Source organism: Oryctolagus cuniculus, chromosome 10 (genome assembly GCF_964237555.1).
Source record: "Oryctolagus cuniculus chromosome 10, mOryCun1.1, whole genome shotgun sequence".
Taxonomy (NCBI): Eukaryota; Metazoa; Chordata; class Mammalia; order Lagomorpha; family Leporidae; genus Oryctolagus; species Oryctolagus cuniculus.
Genome location: NC_091441.1, coordinates 116,133,562 through 116,157,555, shown reverse-complemented (window position 1 = coordinate 116,157,555; position 23,994 = coordinate 116,133,562). Strand labels below are relative to the sequence as shown.

General features: G+C 59.1%; 1 protein-coding gene across 2 annotated transcripts in view; it reads left to right on the top strand.

Moving 5' to 3' along the window:
* Nucleotides 1-23,994, top strand: part of SLC6A11 (solute carrier family 6 member 11) — a 113,082-nt gene that overhangs the window by 24,200 nt on the left and 64,888 nt on the right. For both annotated transcript variants that reach the window (XM_070050007.1, XM_002713050.5), the window contains exon 5: nt 5,743-5,875. In XM_070050007.1, the coding sequence (XP_069906108.1) occupies nt 5,743-5,875 (133 nt within the window). The remainder of the gene's footprint in view (nt 1-5,742; nt 5,876-23,994) is intronic.

Sequence of the window (23,994 nt, the reverse complement as noted above, 5' to 3'; positions counted from 1 at the left end):
TGGGGCCTCTGCTGTGTGTTCTGAAGCAGCCCCCCACCCATGTGCAGGGAGAGTTGAGGGCTGCGCCTCCTTCCCTGAGGAGGGAGGGCCGCAGCCACCGGTGCAGCCACGCTCCCTGCAGGGCCGGCCGGCTCTTGTTTTGGTGCAGGGCCTCTTTCTGTGTGTGTGTGTTTGTTGCTTTGGGAGACCAGAAGTGCTATTTATAGCTCCCCCCTTCGTGCCAGCTTTTGGGGCCGTCTCCGCGTCCCTGGCAGCGCTCTGCCCCATGGCAGGTTATAAAGAAAGGTGATCTGTTTGCCGGCTTCGTGCAGGACATGGAGATGAGGCCGGGCTGGGGCCGTTCCCAAGGCCTCTCCCAGGCTCCAGGCTGGGGGAGTGTGGCCGTGGCTCCGCGCGCTGGTATGTGGCCAGCACTTGCTCTGGGAGCCGGGAGCTCCAGGTGGGAGGCCGTTTTCTCTGCACTCACCCTGGCCTTGCACTGAGACCCAGGAGAGAAGCAAGATGGGGCCTGAAGGTGGATGCAGTCTTCTGGCTGTGTCCCTCGGACCCCCTCTCTGTGGGTGGGTTCCTGGTGGGCGGTAAGACGCATCGGCATCCCAGGGATCTGGTTGCACATCCTGATTGGGTCGAGCCAGGCAAGTTATTTCAGGTTCCGGGCCTCGGTTTCTCTCCCTGTGAATTCGGCGTGCGGTTGGGTCCTCGTATCTGTGAGCGATTCCGTATCTGTAAATTGACTCAATCATGGACCAAAAATATTTGAAAAGAAAAACTGCACCTGTACTGAGCGTATGTGGATGGTTTCTCTTGTCCTATTCAGTTTATGCAGCATTCCCATTGCCTCGGGGTACCCAGAGGATGCCCATAGCTCATGAGCAAACCTTGCCGGCTTTTCACTCAAGGCACTTGAGCATCCATGGGTGTTGGGGTCCTGGAACCAGTCCCCTGTGGGCGGTGCCCTGGCGGCCGTTCTGTTGTCCTGAGGGCTGATTGCAGCCAGTAGGAGGCTCTTGGTCAGCACCTGTGTGGTCCCCTCCACAGGCGCTGCTTCCCCGTCCTCCCCATGTCTCCTACTGAGGAGGGAAGTGGGAGGCTTTGAAGCCCCCTGTCACCCTCCCCAGCCTTTCCTGCAGAGAGAATGTCCCCTGCCTCGCTCACCTGCTTCCTCCCTGCTGCTCTGTCAGGGGCCTCGACCCTGTGCCCTACCTCCCTCCACGGCCCTAAGCCACCCCGGTTGCCCCAGCCTGAAAACCAAACCAGTGGAGGTGAAAGAGCTCCCGTGGCCCCATCAGCCATCACCTCTCTTGGGAGCTTCAGAACCAGACTCCCTCAAGGAGCTGCCTCGTCCCCAGCCCGGGCCCACGTCCCACATCCCACGTCCCACATCCCACGGACTTCGCCCCTCCCCCAGCTGCTGTCCCCAGATGCCTCCCCCTTTGCCTTGAGGATGGGCCATTCCCGGCCACTGGCCCACCTCTGCCCAGCCCTCCTCACGTCCTGCAGGGCTTCCTCTCTCCCTGTTCCCAGGTGTTGTCCTGTCTCCTCTGCGGGGTGAGTGCACAGGGTGCCGTCTCTTCCCTGCCTGACTCTCCTCAGTTCTGCTCCCCAGGCCCTGCCTTCCCTGTGCGTGGCAGCCCCTGGGTGTCCTGCCAGCCCCTTGAGCTCTTCTTGTCTAGAGAACGAGTGGCCACTGCCCCCTCCTCTGCCCACTTGCCACTTTGCTCTCATTTAGCAAATGCCCCCTGCCCCCAGCCCACCCAGGGCCGCGGCACGGACATGTCGGCCCAGACTCCTCTCCCCTGCTCCATGCCGCCCTGAACAGCCCCCTCTGCAGCTCCCATCCCCACCTGGGCCAGACTCTGCCCACCCATCCCTCAGACCCAGGCCACTGTCTGCACCAGGCACCCTGTCCCCTCCCTCACTGGCTGTCCCTCTTCCCGCTGCAGCTCTGAGGGGGCCGATCAGGCTGCATCCCAGCCCCTCAGCAGCACTGGGGCCCAGACACGCTCAGCCTGTGCCCCAGCCTCACTCACCTCTCACCCAGCATGGTGGCCCCACTCAGGCACAGGCCTGTCTCCGGCCTCGCTCTGCACACCCCAGCCTTCTGGCCTTCACTCTTGGTGGTGTCTCTGCTCCGGAAGCCTTCTTCTTCTTTGCTCCCTTCAGGGCCCCCACTCTGCCCCACTTCTGATCCTCACCGTGACCCCCGGGGGCTCCCCTGCCATGCAGTGTCTCAGAGCGTCCCCCGGCCGCCAGTCGTGCTCACTCACTCCTGTCCATGTCCTGCTGTGTGTGCTGTGTGCCTTCCCCATCACTCCGTGAGCTCTCTGAGGACCCCGCCTCAGCACAGTAAGTGGCACACCAGTGATGCTTTGTTCAGTGGGAGCTCTGCCTGAAGAAATTAATAAATGCACAGGTGACAGGTGCAATGGACCCTTCCATGGTGCGTGAGGACACTGATGGGGGAGCGTGCATTTTCTGTGGCTTCCGTTTGCAAAGCAAGGGAAGGGGAGACTAAAGGCAAGGTTGGAGCCAGGATCCCCAGGCGCCAGTCCAGGCTCCACCACCTGCTGGTGGTATGGCTTTGGGAAAGCTCCTTAACCCCTCTGTACCTCAGTTTCCCAGTCTCTGGAATGGGGATAGCAATCGCAGCTACCTCAAAGGTGGTGGGGAAGGGTCCACGCGTCCTGCTCAAAAAGCTATTGGGGGTGTAAGTGTCACTGTTCCTGTTTTTCACACGAGGAAACTGAGGCGCTCAGAAAGGTCGCATCACTTCCCCGAGGTGGAACAGCTCGTGAGGGGCAGCTGCGATGTGAGCCCAGTTCACCCTCTGCCTGTGCCAGTGGCTGGAGAAGCCTGGGCACTATACTTCTGAGCCCTGGGTGGAATGTTCCAGCCCATGCAAGGTGCTTCTGCAAGGATTTGCCTTAGCTCCTGGCGCATAGCAGGTGCACAGCCATCACCAGTCGTGTCAGCGAGTCCCTCCAAAGAGCCCGTTCTCGTTGTCCATGTCCCCTGCGCCCGGCCGGTGGCGAGAGGTCTGTGCTGGGGCCCCTTTTGGCCAGCGCCTTGGCAGCTGGCTTCTCCTCATTCAGACCTTGCCTCTGTCCCAGCGCTTCACAGGGGAGGGTCATTAAGAGAGCTCTTTCCCAGGAAGAGCTGTGTCTGCTCCAAGTCGCCAGAGTCGAGTGCCCCAGCCCCCGCCGCTCTTAAAGGCTCCCCTTGTGGGTTTCAAAACAACCCCACAACTCCACTGCCTCAGAACCCAGCCCCTGAGCCCAGTGAGCCCCATTAGAGTCCCTAGAAACCCGAGATGCGCCCCTGGTTGAAATCAGAGCTGCTAGAAATAGTTGGAGGGTGTTTTCAAACCACGTCTGGTGGAACAAAAGAGCAGTTCATCCTCCGTAGCCTTCAGTCATCTGCTCCCCGTTGGAGACTCGGATTGTTCAATTAAGCGCGAGGGAGCCGGCGCAGGCTGCACGGCCCAAAAACTCGCAGCATCCGAAATGTGGGCGACGGGGGAGCCGAGCCAGCTCACTCCTGCCAGGGCTGCCCCTGCCTTCCGTCTCTGTCGCCGTGCAGCTTCCAGTTTGTAGATTGCCCGGCTCAGAAATGGCGACAGCCACGAGAAGGCGGGCGTGTGTTCACGCGTGCGTGTCTCTGTGTGTGTGTGTGTACACATCCTCCCCTCCCCTCCTGCCTGGCAGAGACCTGTGTGAGATCCTTTAGTGAAAAGTGTGGGATCTGGGAGGCACAGATGCACCCCGAGGTGTTCGTCTCCTTGCTCTGGGCTGTCCCTTCTTGTCCACCAGCTGCTGGGCTGGCATTGGGGGCTTTGGCCACTGCTGCCAGGCTTATAGTCTGTGGACAGAAGAGTCTTTTTTTTTTCCGGGGGTGGGGGGTGGGGGGTTTTGGGGATGTGTTTCCCTGGTAGAACGCCCATGCTGTCACTTCTCAAAGCATCCACAGACTCTCCCCAGACCTCCTCCCAAACGAGATGAGCGAGGACTCAGACGGTGCTTTCAGGTCGTCCCCCCATGGCCAGGGAACCCTCCTTCTATAGCGCCCGTGCCCCACCGCACGTGAGGGGCTCCCAGGGGTCCACACTACAGGGATTGGGACTCGGGCCTGTGACGGGGTGTGGGGGGGTTGGGTTCCTGGCTCGTGCCCCGACAGCCATCTCTAAGGCTGCCATTCTGTTAGGAGAAAGGACTGTGTAAAGGGTGTCGGGTAGTAAGGGGCCTCTGGTTTTCAAATCCCAGCTGGACACAGCTGAGACTTCAGGGGCAGAGGAGTGACGGCAGTTAGCATCTCTGAGCAGCCACCCCTGCCTTTCTGCAGTATCTCGGGCTTCCTTTTGGTCCAGCTCAGCCTCGTGGAGGGCAGGGGCCTTGCTTTGTGTCCTCTGCCTCTGACACAGTGCCTGGAACGAGGAGGCACTTCCTCTGTGTGCATCGACCCCACTGGTCCTGCTTTTCCTGCCCCTCAGTTTACTTCTCCTCGCACTGGGTCTGAGTTTGCCTGGGGGCCTGCCTGAGTTCTCCGGTGGGGGCTGGGGCCGGAGGGAGCCTGCAGACCAGTGCTAATTGGTGTCATTGAGTAATTAATGCAGAATCAGGCCCCGAGTGGACTCCCAGGGAGACAGACACTGAGGGTGGCTTTCACGCTTGCTGGGGTGGGGGCTCCCCGCTCGGAGTCTGTTCCCAGCGCTCTGAGCTGACTGGCATGGTGTGCTGCAGTGGCTTGGCAGTGGCGTAGAGCAGGCGTGGAGGGAGTTTGTGTCGGGGCCATGGCTCTGCTCACTATGGAGCCCAGCGACTTTGACTTCCCGGGGCGGGGGGGCTCCGGGAGCCAGGCCCGTGTCCACTCAGAGGAAGGGGTGGACCTGCAGGGGGGCCAAGTCTGGAGGCGTGGGCTCGGTGCACCTGCTCTCCCTCTCTGCCCCACTCCAGCCCCCTGCCCTGGGCGATGATGGAGGCCCTGAGCCCTACCTCGCTCTGCCCCACAAACACCACGCTCTGTCTGCTGGGCTTTGCCTGTGCTGTTCCCGCATCCCCAGTCGGCCTCCACTCTGTCCCCCTCCTGGCTGAAATCCACGGGTCCATCATGGCCTGGCTCACATGGCACTTCCTCCAGGAAGCTCTCCCAGATGCCCTGGGGCCATTGGGACAGGCTGAATCAAGCTGCAGTGGCCACAGTCCCTGTGAAGAGTTGAGGAGCTCGCCTTGATGCAGCTCAGTGCTTGCTGTGGATCTGCTGCGGGTGCGGGAGGGTGCGTGTGGTCTCCCGGGCACGTGGCAGAGGACAGGGAAGGTGGAGAGCACACTGGCCCCGGTAGTGTCTGTTGGACACGGCACAATTTCCATTACCGGACACGCAGTGGCCAAAGCAGGTCCTCAGGCCACCCTGATTTTGGCAGGGCAGGGATGTACTGTGTCCCCCAGGGGGACATGGAAAGGGCAAGGACACCAGGACAGTCTCCCCAGAGCCTCACAGTGGGCAGCGTGCGCTGTGGTCTTCCCTGAGCCATCTCTGTACCGCTGCCCTGGTCCATGCAGCTCTGCTAACTTACTCCTCTGCCAAGGCGAGGAGGGGGCCTGTGAAGGCAGGGGCTGCCTCCTGCTCCCCTCAGAGACTCCGTGCCCAGCCCACAGGTGTTTGGCGCATCCTGGAGTTATCTGCGTGAATTCAGGGCTCGGTCCTGCAGCTCGCGGCTCCAGCCTGACGCTCACCCTCCCTCTGCAGGCGCAGGGTCCTGGCCATCTCGGATGGGATCCAGCACATCGGGAACCTGCGCTGGGAGCTGGCCTTGTGTCTCCTGGCAGCGTGGACCATCTGCTACTTCTGTATCTGGAAGGGGACCAAGTCCACGGGAAAGGTAAGAGGGACAAGCAAGTAACGGTGGGTGCCAGGGACGGCACAAACTGTCCTCGTGCAGGCTCGTGGTGACACAGACAGGGCTGGAATTCATGGTGTCTGGGCCAGCCCCTCAGGTGGGAGGCGGGAAGGGCACCAGACCGTGAGTACACTCAGGAGTGGAGCATCCATTCCACCCCGACTTGCAGCACTCCTTAGGGCTGCTCTGTTCCACCTGCCAAGCCTCGGGTTGGTCACCTAGGAGATAGCAACGCCTGTCTGTCTGCCCTGGTGCTCTAGAGTCACGCCAGGTAGGGAGAGCAACAGTGCTTTGGAAACAGGCAACTGCTAACCTTTTTTGGTGATTCTTTTACAATGGCGACGTGGCTGCAGGTGTGGGGGGCCAACAGCCATTTCCAGCTTGCAACCTCACTATGCCACCTGCACCAGGTGTCCTCCAGGGTCCCTGCCTGGCCAGGGGAGGAGAGATGGGAAAAGATGGCCGGGTCTTGACCGCCTTGCCCTGGAGTCACACCCGGCTCTTGGGCTCATAGGCTGTGGGCCAGAACACCGGGGGGCCACAGAAAGCATGACAGCCAAGGTGACCCTGCTGATGTTGCTTTCTAGGGTTTGCATTATCGAGGCACTAGGATTTTCTTCTTTGTATAAAATTATTGTGTTACTGACACTCTCCAGATGGCTCCATATCCCCCTTGCCACCTCTTCTGGTCAAGGAAGAGAGGGTCATGGAGGGTTAAGAAGCAGCATCTGGACCAGGTCAGGGCTCAGTAGCCATGTCCTTGGGCATATCGCCCCTCAGAGCCCCATTCTCTGCTGGCCAATGGGATTGATGCTGGAGCTCCCGATGGGGTCGCTGGGCAGGTGAGACGCCAGGATGGACACTCAGTGCCTCTGACACTGTGTAACTAGTTGCAGGTGGCAATTTTAAAGCTCTTAGAAAGATACAGCGTATTCATTCAGGAATCAGCTTCTAAGCATGTAGTATGTAGATACTTCAGAAAGTTCCTGGGAAGTAGAATTTTCAAAGGCTAAGTTTATTTTAATACAAAAATTTTGGAATCCATGCATACGACGGGTTTTCAGAAAGTTCATGAAAAATGCATATTATGAGAAAAACTCCATGGATTTCTATTTTTTTTGCAGTAAAATAAACTTTTCTTTTAATTCTGTTTCCCAAGAACTTAAGAGGTACCCTGGTGAGTACCTAGCATGGATCAGTGGTCATCCATCAGGGACTGGAACATGGCCCCGCCCTACCCAAAGGAGTGGAGGAGGTGTGGAGGCTGTTATCGGTCCTGTAGTCCCCACGCAGAGTCAGGGGTGGCTGGGGATGTGTTGCAGCAGGGAGAGGCTACCTAGTGCTGAGGATCAAGGCTTGGCTCAGCACTGGGACCATTTATGTGTTCCTGTGTGACTTGGAACTCTTGGGCCCAGGACAGGAGCCACAGCAAAGCTTGGTTTCTCTCAGCCCTGGGGAGGAAGCTTGGTCCCAGGAGGTAGGGAGGGGGCTGGATGCAGGTGCCTGGACCCCAGAGCCTACTGTTAGAGGACTTTTAATGGGCAACAGGTGTCAAGGAGGGGAGGGAAGAGGCTCATGGGTAAGGCAAGGGGGCAACTGTTTATCCCGTACCTCTGGATCCCTCTGCCCTGGGCTCTGGGCTTTCTCCACGTTAGAGCCATACACACCCCGGTTTGAGAAGTGGTTGGCTCTATTTTTAGGTGGAGAAGTGGAGGCCAAGGGAGGTTGAGTGGCCCCAGCTCAGGTGCACAGGGACCTGCCCCCTCGCTGCCCCCACCCTTCCCCTGCCTCTCTGTGGCCCTTGGAGGAAAGAGCAGAGCACTGTGGCGCCTGCCCCACGTCAGCCCTTCCCTCCGTCACGGTAGGTGTGGTAGGACAGCAGTGGCTACGATGCCATCAGCCGTGACGGTCAGCACAGACTGAGTCTCCTTTACCAGTTCCACTCGGGGCCTGGGACAGCCCCCTGAGATGGGTGCAGGAGTTCTCCCCATTTTACAGATGGGAGAATGGAGGCTTAGTGAATTGCTTGAGGAACCTCATATGAGGTGGAAGCCCGGGCTTGAATCCGAGCATTCCGCGGTCTGGAGAGGTTTCCTGGCAGGGCTGGCATCTCTTGCAGGCCCATTGCAAGGAAGTCACAGGTGAGACAGCTCAGTGTACATAGCGCATGCATGGTCAGTCTCAATGTTGCTTTTTAAGGGAGCTGCGGAGACAGGACGCGCCAGCTAAGTGTCGTCCCAGAGCCTGGGCTCATGGACTCCTGTGCGTGTCGTGTGCCCAAGGCCAGCATTAGCATCCAGGGTGAGAAGGAGTTGGCTGAGAAGCTGTCTGGATGGCCATCCTTGTTGTGTGCGTGAAGAGACAGGGTCAGGAAGGGACCTGCCCCACCTCAGACCAGAGAGGAGAGCCTGGCGCCCCAGACCCCAGTGGAGGGATGTGCTTCTGTGGGTCCCAGCGGGCAGTTCAGGGAGCACGGGGTCCCTGAGTCAGCAGCTGCAGGAGAGGACGGCGCGGGGAGGCACTGTTGTTCCTGTTTGCTCCTCGCTTCACCTTGGAGATGAGCCCAGCGGCCAAGGGTTCTTTGGGTTCTGTGCAGAAACAGCAGCGATCGAAAACACTGGGCCTCCTGAGACTTCTCAGGGAACAGGGGTTGCCCCGGGCTACTGCATGCGGGGGGGCCCTGGCCAGAGCCACTCTCAAAGGAGGAGAAATTCACACACCTGTTGCCATCTGTTCTTTACCTGCCCACGTGCCACGCTCTGATACCAGCAGGAACCTCATTTATATGACGCGTTCATTAATGTGAGAGTTCCCGGCCCCTCTGTCCCCAGGGTTAAAGCAGCACTCTCAATGTGAGCTGTGTGCAGCAGGCAGTGCGTGTAGGCCAGAACTTGGATCAGGTCACAGATAAGGCCCAGATGAGGCCACAAGGATGCCACAGGTGAAATTGCCCTGCCGCTCTCCATGGGAGCCACGTGGGCACGGGTCCTCCGGCACCAGCCCCTGCTGGCGAGCCTGCATTCAGGACTTCCCCTGGGTCATCTGGGCAATCTGAACCTCAGGAGAGCTACCCGGAGTGGGAGGGTCCCTAACTGGGTCCCCTGTGTGTGCACAGTCAGGTGCCTGCCCTGCAGCAGGCCTGAGTAGCTCCCGCCGGTACCCGGCGCCCAGCAAGGTGCTGGCTCTGTAGCACAGAGCGCGTCCTGTCTTGTCCCCTGAGATGGTGAGCCCTTCTTGGGGGCGGCTAAGGTACACGCAGAGAAGGGTTGGATTCTAAGTGTTAGTGTGAGCGTTCCTCACTCCAGGAGTTGGGCAAAGCAGCCCCTTAGACCTTGGGGATTCAGACCAGTGAGAATCGGCCCTTGAAAGTCAGCGTACAGCAAGTGAGGGCTGGGAGGCAGCTCAGGGTCTGGACTGAAACTGTTTCCTCCACAGCTAGGAGGTGGAGACCCTGGGAGGGGTACAGTGTGCCCACGGCTGCCCTGCCTGCAAGCAGCAGAGCCGGGGCCTGTCTGCCTCCCCCAGGCCTGCTGTGGTGTGGAACACACAGACAGCTTCAAGGCAAACACGGTGATCCTGGTTCTGAGCACACGGCGGGTGTTCACTGGGCAGGCTGTTTCCCTGCCCCGGAATACAGCTGCTCTTAGTGCCCGGCAGTCACTTGTCCTTCTCTAGGTACAGCTGGAAGTGCCAGACATCTCCTATGGCCTTAGGACAACACCTGTCTCCCACGTGCATCGGCGTGTAGGACCCTGAGTGTCTGAGGAGTCCCAGGCTTTGGCTTTCTCAGGGAAAGCATAACCCCTCCGGATAAACAGCTTCACTCTGGGTAACTGGAAGGCATTTTGGAAACAGGCCGGAGTGTGCAGCCATCTTTGCCATTTTCCTGGGTCCATTTTTTGGTTAATCCACCAAATCAATCCTGCCTGTTCTACAGACCTTGAAACCACTAAGTCATTTCGGGTGATTCCCTCTGCCTGTATTCCACTTTTCAAGCGTGTCTGTTTTTGTGGAAAAGGAAGGAACCTGTCCTCTCCTTTTTCCCTGTCTCCCCACCACCACACCCACAAATTCCGACACTGAGCACACAGTCGCTCCCCACCACCTCCGAGGGAGAGCAGCTCCCAAGAGTTCCCGTTTGTGCACACGGCTGAGTTCCCGCTTGCACACCGCACACATTGCTGGTATGCAGTGCAGTCCAACTGAAAGGCTTTGGATTCTTTTGTTGTTGTTGTTCTTAAGATTTATTTATTTATTTGTTTGGCACAGTTACAGGGAGGCAGCGGCAGAGAGAGAAAGTTTTCCTTCTGCTGGCTCACTCCCCAGATAGCCACAACAGCTGGGCCTATATGCAGCTGGGAGCCTGGAGCTTCCTCCGGGTCTCCCTCATGGGTACAGGGGCCCATGCACTTGAGCCATCTTCTGCTGCTTTTCCAGGTGTGTTAGCAGAGAGCTCCATCAGAAATGGAGTGGCTGGGACTCAAACCAGCACCCATATGGGATGCCGGTGTCATGGTGGCCTAACCCGGTACTCCACGGCGCCAGCCCTAGACTTTGGATTCCCTGAGCTGATCATTGCAACACATCCCAAGTGTTTCTGTTTTCATCTCGCCGTCTGATCTCGCTGTAACGTTGCAGCAGGGATCTGTGACACTTTCTCAGCACCCCCACACATCCTTTTTTTTTTTTTAAGGATTTATTTATTTGAAAGTCAGAGTTACACAGAGAGAGGAGAGGCGCAGAGAGAGAGAGAGAGAGAGGTCTTCCATCTGATGGTTCACTCCCCAATTGGCTGCAATGGCTGGAGCTGCGTCGATCCGAAGCCAGGAGCTTCTTCCAGGTCTCCCACACAGGTGCAGGGGCCCAAGGACTTGGGCCATCTTCTACTGCTTTCCCAGGCCACAGCGGAGAGCTGAATTGGAAGTGGAGCAGCCGGGACTAAAACTGGCGCCCATGTGGGATGCCGGCGGTTCAGGCCAGGGCATTAACACACTGCACCACAGTGCCACCCCCCCCCCCCACCACGCATCCTTTTGAAGACAGAAAAATGTTTTCGTGGCTACATGGCCTCCTCTTGTGGCTTTGCAGGGCCTTGAGCCAATCCAGGATGGGCCAGTCAGTGGTGGCTTCCAGGCCCAGAACAGCCCATGGCTCGTTTGTCGGCCGCGTTTTCTGGGGCCACAGGCACCTCGTTCCCTCGCTGGTCTATCTGGGGCTTTGTTGTTGCCATTACAATAGCAGAGGTGAATAGTTGTGATGGACACCCTGTGGCCCACAGAAACCAGCATCCCAGTGTTGTCCTCTGGAATCCGAGATCCGGAATGCTCCAGTCTGAAACTTTGTAAGTAGCAGTGTGATGCCACAGATGGGAATCCCACGCCACACACTTTGTTTCATTCACAAAATTGTTTCAGAAACGGCATAAAGCTAGTTTCAGGCCGGGTGTGTAGGATGTGCATCCGCGGTGGATGGGGAACCTTTTCTTTGCCCAGGGCCATTCGTATTTGTTCGCGGGCCGTGGCCAGATCCAGTGATGACTTTGAGAGGCTCCGTGCAGTGAGGGCCAGCGTCAATGATGAGCAGGGAGTAGACTGGGGTCCGGCCTCCTAGGCCAGTGTGAGGCTCAGGATTTTGTGCTAAGCGCTGAGAGCCCCTGGACGTGGAGGAGTGGGGTGTGGGGTCTGGTTCCATGTCCCTGGCTGGCGCTGGCTGCTCGTTGGTATGCACCTGCTGGGGCCAGGCTGAGGGAGGAGGGCAAGGCCGTAGCCAGTGCTGTGTTCACATGACCAGGCTGAGGATGGCCCTGGGGTGGGGAGAGCTGATGTGTTTGGAGACTCCCCCCACCCACCCACCCAGGGTAGCACACTTGTTTTGCAGGCCTGAAGCCATGTGAGCCTACCAGATCTCTCTGTCCTCGGCCTCCCGAGTGGAGGTGGCCGGGCAGCCCTGGCCTGGACGCTCTGCCCTCTGTCAATGCCACCCCACCCTCCAAATAGTCCCACTGTCCCCTCTGCCTGCCCCTCTCCCCTCCCCGGCTGGCTCCCGGGCTCTACCCCAGCCCGGTTCCTCCTCTGTCCTCCTCTCGGGAGATGATTTATGGATTTTTCCCCCTCGTTTCCTGGTCTCCAGGAGCAGTGGTTGGGAGGCGAGGGCTGCGCAGAAACAATTGTGGTCCCTTGCCCGCCTCCCGCCCTCGCCCCTGTAGAGGAAGCTGCGGGATTAGCTGGGTTTAAGAAGAATCGTGCCTTTTCACTGCCTTCAGGCTCTGTTTTTACTCTTTTCAAAGCTCCAGGACACCAGGGCAGGGGGGGACCCACACACACACACACAGACAGACACACTCGCCCAGGAACAGCTGCAAAGAGCCTGGCATTGATTCTTTTTCTTTCCCTTCCTCATTCACCAACAAGTAGAGGCCCTGGAGTGCCATGAGGGCGCCTGGCCAGCTTGGTCGGGCGGGGCACTCGATGCCCAACGGTGCTGGCCCGCTGGGGCCTCACCCTCCTCGGTCCCGGGACAGCACCATGATGGTCCACATTTCACAGATGAGAAGATACAGGCTCCTGGGGCTTAAGCCTGTGCGCATCACGGAGGGATGATGTCAGAGTCCCTCGGGCCAGGGAGGGCTGAGGGGGCCCCTGGGCTGCTGGACAGGTGCCTGCACCTGCTTTGGCCCACCCCATGGAGGCACAGGGAGGCCTGTCCTCCCCCTCTGTCCCCCACCAGGCATGTTGGAGCTGCCAGCAGGGACACCATCAGGAGCCCCACACAGAAAATTTATTCTCCAGGAGCACCCTATAAAGTGTCTAATGGGCTCAATGAGGCGTGGAGCAGGAGCAGAGGGGGCAGGGAGTGAAAGGGAGAGATGTGTGAAAGCGCAGAGAACAGGCCCGGGAAGGGAACTGGGCAGCGCTGTCCCTGGCCCTCAAGTGGCCTTTGTTGCGGCCCCGGCGAGCAGGAGAGCGCGTTGGTGGCAGGGCCCTCCCGGCGGCCGGCCGATGTCTGCATTCAGAAAGGAAACTAGAGCATTCATGAGAAGCATGCAGAGCGCCCAGCCGCTGCCCCGGGGCGGCCGCTGCCCGGGGGCCCCAGAACCCGAGGGCGCCCCCAGCTGCCTCCGAGGGGCCCTTTGTGCGCCGGCGTGAGCCCGTCTCCCACCACGGAGCCTCGGGAGAGCGGCAAACTGTGACGTGAAGTCAGAAAGAGCTGCGCATCTCGATTCAGCCCTCTCTGGGGCCGTGAGTGACAGGGCTTCACCTTTAGCGGGAACCCTGGCAGCGAGCGGGCTTGGAGCGAGGGGAGCTTTGCGACTCAGTAATGCTGTCTTTATGAGAGCACAAAGGCCCCCCAAGTCCCAGTGACTGCCTGGTGGAGGTCGGAGGGGGGAGTCCACAGGGCTGGCCAAGTCAGGAGAGCCTGTGGGGAGCTCGGAGGGGGCCCGGGAGGTGGGAGCGCTTAACCCTTCCCCAGCACCTCCGGGCCCCGGCACTGTGCGGAGCCTGCCCCCACACCTGTGCTCAGCCTCCATCCCTGGTGGCCAGGGCAGGGGCATCACAGCGGCTCTGCAGGCCGCATGAGGCAGAGTCCTGCGGATGAGCACAGTGCGGGCCACCACCGGGTGGTCAGAGGAGCGGTCGCCGGGAATCCCGCCCGTGTTTCCTGACACAGCAGTTAAGTGGGCACTGGGCCTGCCAGCGTTCCCACATCTGGGCATCTGGACTCAGTCCTGGCTCTGCTCCTGATTCCAGTCTCCCGCTGCTGTGCAGCCTGGGAGGCCGTGGTGATGGTTCAAGCACTTGGGCCCTTGCCACCCACATGGGAGACACGGCTTGGATTGCCAGCTCCTGGCTTCAGCCCGGCCCAGCCCTGGCTGTCGCAGTTATTTGAGGAGTGAGCCAGTGGATGAGAGCTCTCTTTGTGTGTGTGTCTCTTCCTCTCTCTCTCTTTCCGCCTCTCAAAAATTAAAAAGCACCAAGGTAAGCCGATGTTGCAGCAGCAGTGGTATAGGGGAGCAGGCAGGGTTGGGATCCCAGAGCCCTTCCCACCGCGCGCCAGCCGTGTGGCTGCATGGATCTGTGGCTGTTCGTGTCACTTCAGCTCTCTGGCCCTCCCTTCCTCCTCTGTCATGGGGAGCATGCCAGGTGGGGTGCTGTCCCTCGTGTGAGGAGTCTTGCTCAGGAATGACTGTGTCAGGGGAGTGTGGCAGCCAGAGGACATGGAGGAGGACCCAGCAGGATGGGTGTGTCCAAGAGGCTGGGTGCAGAGGAGACAGCAGGGGGCTGGCTCTGACAGGTGTGGGAGGGACTGTGATGAGCAGGGGTCCACAGGGGCATTGGAGGAGGCAGTGGCGGTTGACGTGAGCCCTGGCCGACTGTGGACCAAAGGCTCAGCTGCAGCTGCCGCGTTGCGGAGGCATCCGTGTGCTGTTACCTTCAGGCAATGGGCACGCTCACCTGGTGCAGGCAAGGTGGATGGAGCACCTGCCGGGTACTCCCTCCCCCACTTCTGCATCCCCATTGCCACCTGCATCGTTCAGCATCCCACCTACAGATCCAGTAGTAGGTACACGATGAACTTTTGGTCCATGGACCACGTAAGTGATGGTGGTCCCATCCGATGATAAAGGAGCTGGAAACTCCCAGTCGCTGAGTGATGTCATAGCTGCCATGATGTCACAGCCAACTCATTACTCATGTCAGTGGTGATGCACATGTAAATACATCCATGGCACCTAATACCTGCTAATAACCTTGTGCCGGGTTGATAGATTTGCAGTTTTATCGTCCTTTACCTATAAAATAGCGTGGGCCATAAGACAGTGCACCATGTGGTATTAACCGTGTCTCTTGGTTGCATCGGGAGACTGCGTGGTTGAGTGATCAGCCTGCACCCTTGCAGCAGGGACATCCGTGGTGTTAGTGGGTGGGAGGGACTGGTGGCTGTAGGGGCTGGCGGGTCCAGTGTGGATCCTGGGCAGGCCATCCGGGAGGGCAAGACACAGCTATGCAGGCTGCAGCCGCTGTCCCCTGGGTGGGGCTGGGGGATGCCCCTCATTAGGTGAGTCCCAGCTCTGCTGTGATGACCTCTGGACTTGGGAGGCCTGTCCAGGTTGTCCAGCATAGGCCCCCAACTCCCAGTCAGCCGGAAGTGGACTGGGATCGCATCCGCAAAGTGCCTTTGTGACAACACCTGGATATGTGTTGAGTTGGGTGGCCTCAGACCACAGACCAGGCACCATGCATGGCACAGAGCCCCCGAAGCACCTTGGGCAGGTACACCCCGCCTCATACCTGGGTGACAGCCCCCCGGCTGCCCTGCTCGGTGTCCTTCCCAGGTTGGCTGTTTTGCCCATCGCTGGCAGGCTCAACCCCTTCAGGGTGGTGCTCACCGTCGGCTGAGCACCTGCTCGGATTCATTACCCCAGTGACATTCCAACAGGAGCTGCTTCCAAGAGGAGTGGGCTCTGCAGATCCCACTGATGCAGGCTCCGTGCTGTAGCTATGCTGTGCCGTCTCTCTCAGCCTTTGCCACAGCCTCCTGTCCCCCACTCTGTTGTTGGACAGAGGAAGGCAAGGACCCCACTGCAGCTCTCATAGCCAGGGAGTGAGGGCACCAAGGTTCAGACCCAGGTCTTTCCATCCAGAGCCCTTGATTGAGTTGCACCCCTTGGCCTGGCACGTGGGGGCCTGCTCAGTTGTAGTCCGGTCTTGCTGCTACCTGCATTGCAGACTGAGTGTGTTTATGGTCGTGTGTCTACACACATGTTGGTCCCATTAGCAAACAAGCTCCTGAAAGACAGGATGCCCATGGGCGTGGTGCTTACCTAAAAATGATGGATAGGTGAGCAGATGGGTGTATGCACATGGAGGCGGGTAGGGGTGAATGGTGTATGTGTAAGGATTCCTGGGTGGGCCGGTGCATAGGTGGTGGATTGGGGGCTGGGTGGATAGATGACTCATCAGCGGACTCGGGCCCCTTGCTTAACTGGTGGGGCTGAGAAGACACAGCTGAGAGCTGCGTAAAACACCCGTCACTGGCACCAGCACTCTGTGAAGTAGGAGCAAATCACCCCCATTTCGCAGAAGTGGCAAACTGAGGCCCTGGGTTTGAATCACATGCCCAGGTCAGTTCCTGGTGGCAGGACTGTGACAGTGGCTCCCGAGCAACTCGCACCTTTGGAACAAGGCAGGCCCGGCTCTGTGTCTCCCGCTTCCCCGTCCGTGGTCCTCCAGGAAGCTCTCCTGACTTCTCCCAGCCTCCTCCTCCTCCTGCTCACCTTGCTCCTGCAACACCTCTTGTCCACAGCAGCTTTTGGGCCGCCTGAGTGGCAGCTCATGGCCGCCAAGAGATTTCTAATCCCGTGAGGGAAGTATTAATGAAGCTCGTGCTGTGGGCAGTGTTTGTAGGCTCCTGTGGGAGCAGAACAAGCCAGCAGTCAGAAAATCTCCCTGAGGCGACAGCAGACACAGCACCACGAGGCAGAGGGTCCCAGCCGCAGGGCACGTGAGGACAGTGCTGACCACGGCCTGGGAAGACGCCTTCCCTCTCCCTGCCTCCTCTCCCCCATGCTCCCTCCCTCCCCTTTCCCCCCGGATCTGTTGCACGCAGGAGATGCTGAGAGCTTGTGTTTCTCCCTCCCGGAGACGGCCACGAGGTCCACGTGGTGGGCGCTCTAAGTGGCCACCACGTGATGGTGCCAGTTACCAGCAAGTGTGTGTTGTCTGTGCTGTGCTTCATCCCCCTTTGATTAGTTGGGGTGAAAATTCTACTTTCATGGCCATCACAAAACCCCTCAGGCCCCCTGCTAACCTCGCTCTGGGTAGTCCAGAAAACAGAGGGAAAGTCCAGTAGGGTCCGCAGAGGAGTGCCACTGTGATGGGGCCACATTCCTCCTCACAGGGCCTTGGTGGCTGCCAGGATCAACCAGAGGGTAATCAGAAGTGGGGGGAAAGGAGGGAGAGCAGGGGTGAGGGAGGAGAGCAGGGGTGAGGTAGGGAGAGCAGGGGCTGAGGGAGAGCAGGGGTGAGGGGGAGAGAAGAGGTGAGGGGGGGCAGAGAGTGATGGGGGGGAGAGCAGGGGTGAGGGGAGAGAGCAGAGGTGAGGGAGGGAGAGTGGGGCTGAGGGACAGGGGCAGGGGGTAAGGGGGGAGAGCAGGGATGAGGGGGGAGAGCAGGGGCTGGAGGAGAGGGAGAGCAGGGGTGAGGGGGGAGAGCAGGGGCGAGGGAGGGAGAGCGGGGTGAAGGGTTGAGCAGGGATGAGGGGGAGAGCAGGGGCTGGAGGAGGGAGGGCGAGGGTGAGAAGAGGATAGCAAGGATGAAGGGGAGCAGGACTGAGGGAGGGAGAGCAGGGGTTGGGGGAGAGCAGGGGTGAGGGAGAGAGAAGGAGTGAGGGAGGAGCATGACTGAGGGAGGGAGAGCAGGGGTGATGAGGGAGAGCAGGGCTGAGGGGGAGAGCAGGGGGAAGGGGAGAGCAAGGCTGAGCAGAGGGAGAGCAGTGGGGAGGGGAGAGAGCAGGGGTGATGGGGGAGAGCAGTGGGGAGGGGAGAGAGCAGGGGTGAGCAGAGGGAGAGCCGGGGGAGGCGAGGTCGTCACTGAGCCTGTGTGACAGCCCCTCTTTGGAACTCAGGGCCTGTCTCCTGGCCACCCCAGCCCAGCTCCCTTTGCAGTGCACCTGCCACAGGTCAGGTGAGTGTTGGCAAACTCGATTTCAATAACAGCACGTGGGCCCAGAGAGCGCAGTGTGTGCAGTGTCACCCAGCGAGCGCAAGGGTCGGGATCTGAAGCCGGGTCGGCTGAGGTGGTCTCCCCAGTCGGTGGTCCTCAAGCAGCCCCTAACCTCTGCTGGCTCTCGTCCTCATTGTGACCGACGTCCACTCACCAGCCAGCCTGGCCCATGGACGGGCAGGGGGAGCAGAGACCAGGGCTGGGACGTGGATTTGAACCCCAGCTCCACCTCTTGGATGACCTCGGCTGTGGCCACCTGCCTCTGAGCTGTTTCTTCTGCCTGCGTTGGGGTCGGAGCGAGGCCGGAGCAGGACGTGCGAGGCCAGAGCAGGACATGCGAGCCAGAGCGCCGCTCTTACTTTTGTTTCCATAAACCCATTGTGCAGCTGGAAGGTGTTCTAGGTCTGCTGGGGAAGACGGATTCAGTCACCTGCAGGGAAGTTCACTGCTGAAACCTGCCACTGTCCCATGTCGGAGCTATAGCTCGGCCTTGTGTGAGGGGCTAGGGTGGAGAAAGGGGGTCCCAAGGAGGCTGTGGAGGTCTAAATAGAGGGTGGGGCACGAGTGCCAGACTGGATTCCCTTAGGCAGTGGGGAGCCACGCAAGGTTCTTAAGCGGGGGTGTATTTTGGGATTGTGGGGGTGGCAGCGACAGGCCTCCACTGTGCTGTGTGCTGCGGCAACAGCTGTCTTCCTTCCTGTTTGCAACCCCTCAACGTGCAAGAAACCAGGACCCCCAGTGAGAACACCGGAGCTGGCAATGATCCTCTCTGCAGACACCAGACAAGCTCATTAGCCCGAGTCACAGTTAAGCTGTGCCACAGTTGGGGCTGGCCCAGGATGCCGATGACAATTCCAACACCCAGGATGCAAACGGGCGAGCCTAGAGCAGCCCCGAGCCAGGACCCGTGCAAAACCTGGGGCTCGTCAGGCTGCACACACACCCAGCTCCCTGATGAAGATTCTGAAATGCACTCCCTGACCAGGCCCTCTGGGAAAATAGGTTCGAGAAGCTTGGTACGGTGGCCTGGGTGTGTTGTAATGGAAACACGGTGTGGTCTCAGTATGCACTGCCCAGGTATGCAAGAAAATGTACGGGGGTGGGGGGTGGGGCTGAGGAGCAGGCCCTGCTCTGACAGACAGGAGAGACCACGTCCAGTGGCGCTCTTGGCACTTTGCACACCCTGCCTCTTGGCCTCAGCACTCTCCACACTGTTCTAGAATCACAGAGCCAACTCTGAAGTGAGGAGCGGCGCTCGGCGAGGCGCTGGGGACCAGGGAGGCACGGTCTTTCCTCCACTGGCACCGTCACTGCCGTTCTGGAAAATGCCGCCTGTTGCAATGGTGTAGACGTACTTGGAGGTGAGAAGTACAACAGTGAAAATCCAGGGTCGGTGATTCCAGACTGATCCTACACCGTGCTGAGTGGAGGGTCACCAGACCCGGAGCAGCTGTTGGTTATGCGGAGACTGTGCCGTCCCCTGCGGGCGTCCCAGCATTCCTGGGGCCTGGGCATTAAATGTGGCGTCTCGCACCCTCACATGCCATCAGCAGAGGACGGCTGTGCTTGTGTCACACCCAACAGCGTGCAACATGCATCTGAATCTTGACATCAGTCTCCTTGAGGTATTTTGGGTTTTTTGATAGGCAGAGTTAGACAGTGAGAGAGAGACAGAGAGAAAGGTCTTCCTTCCGTTGGTTCACCCCCCAAATGGCTGTCACAGCCAGCATGCTGTGCTGATCCGAAGCCAGGAGCCAGGTGCTTCCTCCTGGTCTCCCATGCAGGCACAGGGGCCCAAGCACTTGGGCCATCCTCCACTGCCTTCCCAGACCACAGCAGAGAGCTGGACTGGAAGAGGAGCAACCAGGACAGAATCTGGTGCCCCAACCGGGACTAGAACCTGGGGTGCCGGCACCGCAGTTGGAGGATTAGCCAAGTGAGCCGCGGCGCTGGCCCTTGAGATGTTTTTACCCCCACTTTATAGATGTGTACTCTGAGGCTTGGAGAGGTGCCGGAACCTGCTCAGGTTAGCAGAGCTGAGTCTGTTTCCTGCCTCACAGGGCATGCAGTATGTTTGCTTTGTATAGCCATGTGTCTCCACATCAATTCAGTATGCATTTATTAAACACCTGCTGGGTTCCAGGCACCTGGTCAGTTCTGGAGACACAGAGGCAAGTATCCCAGACTTTGTCCCCGCGCAGTGTGTGGGATAGTTCAGAGGAAAGAAGCGTGGCGTGGGGAAGCAGGGGGAAGGAGTCCACGTGCCCGGGAGCAGTGGCACAGCCCGTGAAGCCCCATGAGAAGCTCACAGCGGTGACGTGAGCAAGCCTCCTTTATCAAAGGGTGTGGCTGGGACACTGGCGGTTGTCATCCAGGCAGGCGGCAGGGCCGGCAGGGCCGGCTTTGAGACGGGATCCGGACAGGCAGGTTGCAGAAATGTGCAGACATGAGTCATCCCCACGCCTGAGTGCAGAGGGTGAGGAGGCGAGGGCGTGGGACCCACATTCCCACCCGTGTGCTGGCTCCGTGGTGCTGTCAGGGGAGGAGCGAGGAAGGGTGGGGGCCCAGGGCAGGGCTGGAGTCGAGAGAGAGAATGCGTCTGAGATGCTGCATGTGGGGATGTGTGGGCAGCGGCCGGGGGTGTCTGAGCTTGGGAGGGCAGCAAGTAGCAAGTAGAATGGGCTCTTGGGGGTCTGTTGGGTTTCTTTCTTTCTTTTTTTTTTAGATTCATTTATTTATTTGAAAGTCAGAGTTACACAGAGAAGGAGAGGCCAAGAGAAAGAGGGAGAGAGAGAGAGAGGTCTTCCATCCACTGGTTCACTCCCCACTTGGCCACAACAGCCAGAGCTGCGCCAATCCGAAGTCAGGAGCCAGGGGCTTCTTCTGGGTCTCCCATGTGGATGCAGGGGCACAAGGACTTGGGCCATCTTCTACTGCTTTCCCAGGCCATAGCAGAGAGCTGGATCAGAAGTGAAGCAGCCGGGACTCAAACTGGCGCCCATATGGGATGCCAGCACTGCAGGCAGCAGCTTTACCCTCTATGCCACAGTCACCTAGTAGGAGAAGGCAGAGAGAAAGAGAGGAGGGGAGATGGGCCACCCATGGGAAATACCAGCCTTTGGGGGCTGGGAGAAGAGGAACCTGTAGGGGAAGCAGTGAGGTCCTCTGAGAAGGGTGGGATGGTGAGGCCGGAGCAGAGGAGGGCAGGGAGGCCAGGGGGCGTGGCCTGGGAGCACCTGTGGCGCTGACCCTCCTTGGTGAGAACAGCTTCCATGGGGTGCTGGGGTTTGGGGGATCGCAGCCAGACGTGTTCCTCCTTTTCTGGAGGTTTTCTTATAGGGGGTGGGGAGGGGGCAGAACTCACAGAGGAGCCACTGCCGTCTGGGAAGTGGACAGGCCTGGGGAGAAGGTGATGCCTTGGAGGACAGGACTGAGGGGTTGCGGGTCTTTCTTGGAAAGGCAGGTGGGCATTTGCGTAAGAAAAGTGGAAATGTGGGTCTTACACTCCAGGGGGTGCTGCTGGGCTGCTGAGGGAGACCAAAGAGCTCCAGCACGCAGCTGGCCCCAAAAACCACAGGAGAGCGTGTCCCGAGAGGTAGAGTGCCACAGTCCGCTTCCTATGGCTGGAACCAGGGAATCTCCTTGGAGGAGAGGTTTATTTGTCTCTCTGTGCCCACGCCTGGGAGTCTTTCCCCTGCACCCCCTCGTGGCAGAGGGCACCACCTGGCAAGACAGAGTGGGTGTGGGCCAGCTCAGGTCTCTGTTCCTCTTAAGAGCTCCTCTCACTGTCCCAGGACCACCCCACCATGTCCCCATCCGACCCTGGTCACCTACCAAAGGCCCCACCTGCAAACACCATCAACAGTGGACTCTGGGGTTTAAGTTCCCAACACGTAAACTCCTGGGTGAGGGGGCGGGGGCACATCCGGAACCGAGCATGGGGCGAGGCTGGGCCCACAGGAAGCAGCCTGCAGAGGGAGGCCTGCTCCTGCGCCTCACAGCGTCTGGCACCTAACAGAGGCTCGACAGAGAAGATCCATTCAGGAGTGGATGACTGCAGGGGAAGTGAACATGGGACGACACTAACAGAGATCCTTCTCCCAACCACACGGCCATCGGGGAGCAGCATGGGACGCCCTGATAGGTGGCCTGGGCAGGATCCATGTTGCTCAGGACCCCCGAGGAAGGGCCCAGGACAGCCCCAAGCCCTTGGGCTGGTGTGGACAGAGTACACTCTGTCTCCTAGAACAGGGGAGTCTGTCAGGAACCAGGCAGCACCTGCCCTTTCCACCTGCAGGTGAGACCTGCACCAGCTCTCCTGTCTACACCTGTGTCTCCACCAGCACTGGAGAGAGCGAGGGGACCTGGGGGGGCTCCCCACCCCCTACCAATAACGGGTTCTTTGCTTGTGTCCTTGGTCACCATGGTGACTCCAGCCTTCTAGTCTGAAAGAGATGGATGGAGTTTAAATCATGATTAACGGAGATACCCGGTGTGTTTTCCAGGGGGGTCGTTTGCAGCTCCTGACACCAGCGTGAGCTTGGCTGGACACTGCATGGTACATTTATGTCACTCAGGCTTGTGTTTGGATTTGTTGCCAATTTTGTGGTCTTGATAGTAGAGCTATGTAAAAATCAACCTCGTTGTCTCCCTGGCTAATCTTGATTCACCGTGAAATGGGCTTAAGAGCCAGAGCCCGCGATCCAGTGATCTCCAGCTAGCGGGGGGATGGGGATTTAAACTGGCTCAGCCGTCGTCATGAGTGAGCTGCTGTTTAAGCGTCTGCTCACCTAGCTCATGGAGCTTTTCCAGGCGGAAGCACCGTGCCTGCTCCATGTCCTGAGTCCTTCTTGCTTTACGTTAAGGTGTGTGTTCTAGTACCTTCTGATTCGGGACTCTGAAGCAGGCATTACCCTTTCAAAGTGCAGCTGCATGAGGATCCGTGTGGCACAGCCCAGCCACCTGGGCTGCTCTGTCCCACGTCATGGCACGTGTCCCTGAGCTGCCACTGCCCGCAGTCCTGGACACATCCGGCATAGATTCCTGTCCCAGAGTTAAGTCGTGCGCCCTCTGAGGACCAGGACAGCACATGCTCTCAGAGCCCAGCGCAAGGCCTGACCCACGGTCGGCTCCACGGGAAGCTGTGACTTGAGCTACACGGGAACCTTGGGCTCACATCCTATTTTGTTCCTTTCTCTCTTACTGGACTAGTGAGGCTGAGTTTGTTCACCCACCAGCTGTTTAACACCCAGGCCTTTTCAGAAGAAGTGTCTCATGGCTTATAAGATGGATAAGGTCCTGGCCCTTGAGTAGATGAGCCTTACAGGGACAGCCAGCTGTGTGGATACTCACACTCAGGGAGAGAGCTGGGAACCAGCATCCCATTCCATAGAGGAAGGCTTAGGGCTCGAAGGGACTGATAATCTGCCCTGTTATTATATCTTCTCTACTGAAGAGACAACTGAGGGGTCTTAAAAGGCATTTTGTCACGTGTCAGTCACTTACATAGTGCCAGAGACTGGGCTCGACCTTCGATTTCCTGAGGTCAAGTGCAGTCACCGCGTCTGCGTCTCTCCATGTGCCCTGAGCTCTGAAAGGAGGCCGCACTCCAGCAGAACAGCCCCGTGCTCCATCCTGGAGGACGTGGTGAGGACCTGGTCCTGAAGGCGGGCAGGTGTGGGCAGGTAGGCAGGGAAGAGAGGAGCCTGCAGGTGAACGCTAGGCGGCAGCGATGGCTCATAGGCGGGCAAGCCCAGGGTGTTAGGAACCCAGCAAGGCCCCTGGTTGGGTGCAGGCTTTGGACGTGTCCAGATCTGAGCCTGGATCCTGGCTGTGTGAATGTAGACCAGACACTCCGTTTCTGGGTGCTTTGGGTCCCACCTCTGTGAAGAGGGAATGATAGCTGTTTCCACTGATAGGATCAGGTAAGGCGGGAATACAGCCATGGAGTGGACAGTGCGCACCTACCCTGTGAGCACTTGGCGTCTCCTGAGCTTGTGTTTCTCTTGGACTAAGTGCCTTCCCTCTGGAGCCCTCTGTTCCCAACCAGGATGTCCTGGATCACCGGATAATAGAGCCATGGACGTCACTGGAAACAAAAGTCCCACCAGCCCTGGGGTCCCCAGACATTTGTCTTCTTGCTGGGCCCCTGGAGATGCCCGCAGTGGACTGATCCTTCACTGAGGACCTGTCAGGGCTGGGGGCAGCACCTGGGAAGTCCTAGCAGCTTTCTCTCCTGAGCCAGCAGGCAGCCCTCAGGCTGTCTGTGCTCGCTGTCCTTGGCCCCTGCTGGAAGCCCAGCTTCTCCCTGCGCAGCGTGGGCTGTGCACCTGTCATGGCTGTGGCAGTGCAGCTGGGTCTCATCCTGCCCTGTCGCTC